Source organism: Panicum virgatum, chromosome 5N (genome assembly GCF_016808335.1).
Source record: "Panicum virgatum strain AP13 chromosome 5N, P.virgatum_v5, whole genome shotgun sequence".
Taxonomy (NCBI): Eukaryota; Viridiplantae; Streptophyta; class Magnoliopsida; order Poales; family Poaceae; genus Panicum; species Panicum virgatum.
In genome coordinates, this window is record NC_053149.1 from 27,504,361 (window position 1) to 27,512,187 (window position 7,827).

General features: G+C 50.9%; 1 protein-coding gene across 1 annotated transcript; it reads right to left on the reverse strand.

Annotated features, from left to right (window-relative positions):
• Nucleotides 1-5,900: 5,900 nt before the first annotated feature.
• Nucleotides 5,901-7,111, reverse strand: LOC120674716 (uncharacterized mitochondrial protein AtMg00310-like). The gene is made up of 4 exons (XM_039955854.1): nt 6,763-7,111; nt 6,503-6,637; nt 6,308-6,365; nt 5,901-6,212 (listed from the first exon to the last, which is right to left on the reverse strand). Exons 1-4 carry the CDS (start codon nt 7,109-7,111, stop codon nt 6,185-6,187), a joined length of 570 nt encoding a protein of 189 aa, XP_039811788.1. The 3' UTR covers nt 5,901-6,184.
• Between the last annotated feature and the right edge of the window lie 716 nt (nt 7,112-7,827).

The window sequence follows — 7,827 nt, forward strand, 5'->3', positions numbered from 1 at the left end:
CGACTGGTCAGAGGACACCATCTCCTTCGGCCACGAGGACTACCCCGACTATGTACCGAACCCAGGGCAGTATCCACTCGTTGTGGATCCCATCATTGGCAACACTCGCTTCTCCAAGGTGCTCATGGATGGAGGCAGCAGCCTCAACATCATGTAAGCGCACACCTTGGAGCTCATGGGGATCGGCTTGGACAAGCTCCACCCCAGCAAGTCGCCGTTCCATGGCATTGCACCGGGGAAGCGAGTCCAACCCCTCGGCCAGATCGACCTGCCCGTCTGCTTTGGCACGGCTGCCAACTTCCGCAAGGAGGTGCTTACCTTCGAGGTGGTGGGGTTCCGGGGGGCACACCATGCCATCCTTGGGCGTCCATGCTACGCCAAGTCCATGGCGATCCCCAACTACACCTACCTCAAGATGAAGATGCCGGGCCCAAAGGATGTCATCACCATCGGCTCCTCATTCGAGCACGCCTACGAGTGCGACGTCGAGTGCGTCGAACACGCCGAGGCTCTAGCGCTCGACGAAGCCCTCGCCGCGCAGCTGCAGGAGATGGCCGAGGAGGCCATGGACTCCAAGCAGCGGCGCGCGGGCAACTTTGAGCCTGCCGAGGGCACCAAGGACGTCTCCCTCAACCCAAAGACCCCCGACGGCAAGGCGATGAAGAAAACCGCTGCCCTCGATAGTAAATAGGAAGGGGTGCTCGTCGACTTTCTCCGCGCCAATGATTACATCTTTGCGTGGAGCCCCTCAGACACGCCTGGCATCCCGAGGGAGTTCGCCGAGCACTCCCTGGATATCCTGCCGAACTCCAAGCCGGTCAAGCAATGCCTGCGGCGCTTCGACGAGCTCAAGCGACGGGCGATCGGCAAGGAGGTACACAAGCTTTTGGAGGCCGGATTCATCAAGGAGGTATTCCATCCCGAGTGGCTAGCTAATCCTGTACTAGTTAAGAAAAAGAGTGGGAAGTGGAGGATGTGTGTAGACTACACTAGTTTAAATAAAGCATGTCCTAAAGTTCCCTTTCCTCTACCATGTATTGATCAAATAATCAATTCAACTGCGGGATGCGAACTTTTATCCTTTCTTGATGCATATTCTGGTTATCACCAAATCAAAATGAAAGAGTTCGACCAGCTCGCGACTTCTTTTATCACCCCTTTCGACATGTACTGCTATGTCACGATGCCCTTTGGCCTTAGAAACACCAAAGCCACGTACCAGCGATGTATGCTCCACGTGTTTAGAAACCATATCGGGCGAACTGTAGAGGTATATGTCGACGACATCGTTGTGAAATCCTGGAAGGCGGACGACCTGGTAGCCGATCTCAGGATCGCCTTAGATTGCCTTAGGGCTAAAGGGGTAAAACTAAACTCCGAGAAGTGCGTGTTCGGAGTCCCTCGAGGGATGCTCTTGGGTTTCATTGTCTCCCAGTGGGGCATAGAACCCAACCCTGAGAAAGTCTCGGCCATTGCTCGGATGGGACCGATTCGAGACCTAAAGGGCGTGCAGAAGGTCATGGGTTGCCTAGCGGCCCTCAGCCGATTCATCTCACGCCTCGGTGAGAAAGGCATGCCTCTGTATCGGCTCCTAAGGAAATCTGAACGCTTTTCGTGGACCCCCAAGGCCCAGGAGGCCCTCGACAAACTCAAGGCGTCGCTCACAAGCGCTCCAATTCTAACACCACCAATGGACGGCGAGCCCCTCTACCTATACATGGCAGCCATGACTCAGGTTGTCAGCGCAGCCGTCGTTGTGGAACGACAAGAGGAGGGGCACCCTCTGCTGGTCCAGAGGCCGGTGTACTTCATCAGTGAAGTGCTATCTGAAACCAAGACACGGTGCCCTCAGATCCTGAAGCTGCTCTATGCAGTGATCTTGGCTCGACGCAAGCTGCGCCACTACTTTGAGGCACACCCCATCACCGTTGTCTCGCCTTTCCCCCTGGGGGAGATAGTCCACAACCGGGAGGTCACGGGTAGGATTGCCAAGTGGTCAGTGGAGCTGATGGGAGAGACTCTCACCTACGCCCCTCGCAAGACAGTCAAATCCCAGATCTTGGCAGACTTCATTGCCGAGTGGACCGACACTCAGCTGCCCCCACCCCAGATTCAAGTTGAATGCTGGCTCATGTACTTCGACGGGTCGGTGATGAAGACCGGCGCAGGCGCGGGCCTGCTTTTCATCTCACCCCTCGGAGAGCACATACGCTACATGGTACGCTTGCACTTCCCGGCATCCAACAACATGGCGGAATATGTGGCCCTCCTCAGTGGCCTCCGCATCGCCATCGAGCTCGGCATCAAATGCCTCGACGTCCGGGGAGACTCCCAACTCATCATCGATCAGGTAATGAAGGAGGCTAGCTGCCACAACGAGAAGATGGAGGCGTACTGCAACGCGGTGCGTCGTCTCGAAGACAAGTTCGACGGGCTCGAGCTCAACCATATCGCGCGCAAGTACAATGAGGAAGCGGACGAACTGGCCAAGATCGCGTCCGGGCGGACCACCGTTCCCCCGAACATCTTCGCCCGCGACCTCGCCAAGCTGTCCGTCGACTTCAAGAACCCTGCGGAAGCCATCAGAGCAGCACCCGAACCCTCGGGGGCTGCGACCGTCGAGCCATCGGCCAAAGACCCCTCGACGGAGGAGCCCGAGGCCATAGACACTGACATCGAGACCTCCTCGGCAGATGAGTCTGAAGCAATGGAGTTCGATGAGGCCCCACCTCCGCGAGACTGGCGCACCCAGTACCTCGACTGGGTGATTCGAGGGGTCCTACCCTCGGACCGTGCTCAGGCGCAGCACGTCGCCAGGAGGGCCAAGTCCTTCGTCTTGATCGACGACGAACTGTACAAGCGCAGTCCCTCGGGCATTCTACTGCAAGCACATTCGAGGATCAAATCTACTGCAAGCATCCGAACCTTCCCCTCACTTCTACCTAGCTTCGCAAACCAGCTCAAGCCTTCCCAACAGTGCGGCGGCGACACCCACAGCAGCAACGCCATGGTGCTCGAGGCGACTATGATCTGCATAGACAACTCGGAGTGGTCTTGCCGCCATTTCTCCATCGGCGAACTCCGATCTTGAACTAATCTCCTCTAGCAACACCTGCAGGCGCGCCGACGCGCCCCTGCGGGGCAAACTAAACCCCCACGGTCAGCGCCTGGGTCACGTCCTCGAGGGAACAAGCCTCTGCAGGGCTGATGCTCATCCCAACAAAGGCTCGGGGCTACTGTCGGGTACCATGATTAGAGGCACCCTAACCAGCGGACTAAATCGCCATCAAAATGCAAAACACATGTTCGGCAATCAGGCCCACAAAGGCCTACAGTCCCCTTCTGATCCAAAGGCAAGGAAAGGACTCACAAAGTCCCACCTCGCACTCGGCCCATGGCCCGGCTCTACAGTGCAGCCCATTCGAACCCCCTCGAACCCGCGGAGCCACCTCCGCTTCGCTTGAGGCCTCCCCGCCGACACCCTCGACAGCGTACCGCAACTCCGCCTCGCTCGAGGGTAGCAAACCTACCCTAGGGGGAGCAGGCCAACTCCGCCTCGCTCGAGGCTACCACTCAGCAGACGGAGTTAGCAATCCGCCGGCTCACCGCCCGTCTGACAGAAGCAATAAATGCCAACCACTCCACCGCAGAGTGGGAAGTCAGGCGGCGTCAGGCCACCACGCTGCACAGCGGCTGTGACCGAAATCCCATCCGTCAACTCCGGTCACTACTCAGTCATCCCTGACGCTGTGGCGCCACTGTGGGAACCTACGACGCCCTGTGCGGACGTGCCTGGCACTGCTCTCGCCACTGTGCTGCCAACCCCATGTACCTTCCTCTGCTGCAGGACCCTCGATCGGCATGGGCGCGACCCTCGAACGCGGCCCGGACCTTGACCGGAGCAAGACTCCCGCCTGCTGGACCCTCGAGATGCTGCCACGTCAAACACGAAGGACAGTACCCTCTACAGAAGACACCACGACGCCCACTGGAGTTATAAGGACTCCGGCGCGATCTCCGCGAGAACCAGGATGTCGTCCAGGACGACATCCACACCCGTCACCACGCTCTCTAGTGCTCCACAGTGTACTTTCTACAGTACACATTCACAGCGCACCCCCGATTCGGGGAGAAGACGATGACTTCTGACCCCTTCCGTACATGTACCCCGCCCCTCCTTGTGTCTATAAAAGAAGGAGGCGGGCCTCTCATCCGCTCAGACGCTCACACTCAGACCGACTCAGCTAGCTTCACCCGCGCACAGAGCACTCTTATTCCCCTTAATATTGGCACTTGCCTTAATCACTTAGCAGAGACTTGGGAGCTTCCCTCCCTCTCTCGCCTCGCTTGTACCCCTACTACAAGCACCCCTGGTGCAAGATAGTACAGTGTACTCGCACACCTTTGCTGGACGTACGGCCCCACGGCCGGAACATGGGTAAAATCGTGTGTTTCTGTGTTGCCTCTTGCATCAACCATCCAGGGTGAGGGATCACGCAGCATCGTTACTAGTAGGTGCCGGACCGTCGGGTCAGGACACCGACACACGTGTACATGTAGAATGTCTAGTGATCAATCATTCAGTTGCACAAAACGACCCGCAAGTAAACAAAAAAAAATGCATTATTATCAACTATTACATCTCAGTATCAACTATATACATCAAAAAACATCATGTCAAAATGTCGAATCAACCAAAAAACGACTAATAAAGCGGCGCACCATATCCCATATACGGAGTACTAGTGTAACTGACTGCAGAAGTGTATATCAGTGGAAAGGCGAACAGATCTTATCTCACCCAAATCACAGAAAGCAAAAGGTGATAGACTGATAGTGGAACTGGCAAAAGTGTCTACGCCGGATTTATGGCCCGACACGTACGTACCGGCGAGGTCTGGAGATGAGCCGCGAGCGCAGGACTCGCCTCCACCGTCTCTACTTCCATCTGCTTCCAGATCCTCGGAGCTTTGTTCGCCTGATATTGCAAAAGCAAAAGGCAAACAAACCCATCGATCAAAATAGCCAGTATATAAGAGGTTTTTCAAAAAAAAAAAAAACTGCAGAGTTAAGGAAGAAGGCCAGAACCAACTAATCTCTGGCCGGCCGGAGACCTTCGATGATCAAAACCATAAGAAATTTTCGAAAGCGAACCAAATTTTAAACTGCTTCTGCCATTCTCCGACCAGACGGTCGTCGCTTCAATCCACTGCTTAGAAACAAGGCCATCCAAAAAGGAGGTGGCCAGATGACTAGTAGTCCCATCACCAGGCAAATAGCACTTAGCACCCATGGACCGATCACCCAGGCAAATAGCTGAAAAGGCCCACGAGATTTGGCGCAGAGAGCCACAAACAGCTAAAAGGCCCACATGAACGTACTGCAAGAGTATTTTTTTTTGAGATGTAAGGCAGCATTATATATTAAGATAACCGTTCGTTACACAATATGGTCCGGATCATCTCCGGAGGCTCATTAAACCAGACGAAATCATCAAACTTATCTGCTACCTTAGCTAAAACATGAGCTGCCTCATTACACCATCTACTGACATGAACAAAGGAGATAAAAGGATTAGCAGTGATCAAGTTTTTTACATCTTGAATAATGATTCCAACATGAGATCTGTCATAAACCTTGGAGTTTATCTTTTGTATCACATTTTGACAGTCCGAAGCCACCACCACTTGCTGGAAGTTGTTCTCTAAAGAAAAGGAGACTGCTCTTCTAATAGCAATTGCTTCAGCAAGCTCTGGATCATCAAATCTTTTTACCAGCTGACAGCTTGCAGTTATAAAATCTCCCTTATGATTACGGGCTACAAAACCAACACCCATGCGTGGTGGACTTTTGAATATTGCTGCATCTACGTTTATCATTAACCACCCATCCGGCGGCGGAGTCCACTTTGTAATGGAACAATCAGACTCACACCTATGTGATGTCGGTGGTTTAAATAAGTGCAGCAAGGCCATTTGTACATAAGCTTTCGCCTTCTCCGCAATTATTTTGGGATGAACTTGTTTTTCACCATTGCGAACTGAATTTCTTGCCTCCCACACATGCCACACAGTGATAGTAAAAATTGTTGCTTCGTCTTCAGTTGCAGTAGATAGGAAGTCAAATAGCCATTGCTTCATCGAGACTGGATATCGGATTTTACATTTGAAGCCAAAAGACCTTTTTATTTCGCGCCAAACCTCAGATGCATACTGGCACATTAAAAAAACATGTTCAACAGTTTCTTCCTTGTGACAAAAATAGCATATATCGGGGCCAGTTATATTCCTGTGTTTGAGTTGAGTACCTGTTGGCAAACAGTCTTGAGCCATACGCCAAAGCACAATCTTCATCTTTGGTGGTGCCTGAACAGACCAAAGACGTTTCCATAATTTAGAATTTTCTTTTTGATTTGAACTCTCTCCCCTACCATTGGCACTCATATAGTTATGAAAACTTTCAAGTCTTATTAATGAGTAGGCTGATTTTACAGTATAAATACCTGATTTGGAAAGTGGCCAAGCTGGAAAATTGTCACATGATGTACTGCTCAATGGAATCTGTAGGATCTTTTCTGCATCTTCATTGCTAAAGCATGTTCTAATGATGGCTTCATTCCAATTCTTTGTTTCTTCATCTATAAGGAAATTGACTGTTATATCATCTTGAAGAGAAACTGTTGGTTTTAGTAAAGAGTAGTTTTGAATCCAACGATCATTTTTTAGCCTAATTTTTTCCCATCTCCAACTCTCCACAGAATACCTTTCTCTAGAAGTTTCTTTCCATGCATCAAACTGCGCCATGTGTAAGATGAGCTTCTTGGCTGAGGTGCTTGCCAAAAATCACAATGAGGAAAGTATCGACCTTTCAGCACCTTTGAACAAAGAGAATCTTGGCATGTGAGAATTCTCCAGCATTGTTTTCCGAGCATTGCTTGATTAAAAAGCTCCATGTCCCGAAAACCCATGCCACCCATTGCTTTTGGTGTAGTCAGCCACTCCCATGAACACCAATGCATTTTCTTCCTTCCGTTTTCAATACCCCACCAATGATTTGAAACTGTAGTTTGCATCTTATCACATATTCCAGCTGGTAGGCGAAAACAACTCATGACGTAAACAGGGATCGCTTGTATGACTGATTTCAGCATAACTTCCTTACCTGCACGAGACAATGGGCGATCACTCCAACCCCGCACCACTTTCCACATTCTTTCTTGTAGGAAATTAAAAGTATTTGATGGTGATTTTCCTACCCAGGATGGCATTCCCAAATAACTTGCCTGCCAAACTTCACTCTGCACACTAAGGATTGTTTTCACTCTTTGTTTGACATGCACCGGGCAACGATCAGCAAAGAAAAGTGCAGATTTCTGGAGATTAATTCTCTGTCCGAAACCATCACTGTAAGTCTGCAGAACGTCATTTAGTGCTTGCAGGTTCTTTACATCCTCTCTTGTAAAGAAGATACTATCGTCTGCAAAGAGAAGGTGTGATATAGGTGGACCGCTAACTCCATTCTTAATCCCTTTTAAATGCCCCTTTCTTTCTTCCTCCTTTATAAGACAAGACAACCCTTCTGCACATAGAAGAAACAAATATGGACTGATCGGATCACCTTGTCTTAATCCCCTTGATGGTATAAAGGCTTGCGAGAGCTCACCATTTATTCGAACAACATATTTAACATTTGTTACACACCTCATAACAGTAGTGATCCATTTACTCGAGAATCCCAGTTTGGTCATGACTCCTTCTAGATATCTCCATTCAACCCTATCATATGCTTTCATCATATCTATTTTAAGGGCAAAAAAAGGAGTGTTAG

Bases quoted from the DNA above. Each gene is read 5' to 3' on its own strand.
- LOC120674716 (XM_039955854.1), bottom strand. From the start codon at position 7,111: ATGAGTTGTTTTCGCCTACCAGCTGGAATATGTGATAAGATGCAAACT. The intron at 6,638-6,762 runs GTATTCTGTGGA...ATTTCCTTATAG, and splicing joins AAAGAAACTTCTAGAGAAAG to ATGAAGAAACAAAGAATTGG. The intron at 6,213-6,307 runs GTACTCAACTCA...TTAATGTGCCAG, and splicing joins TCAAGACTGTTTGCCAACAG to TATGCATCTGAGGTTTGGCG.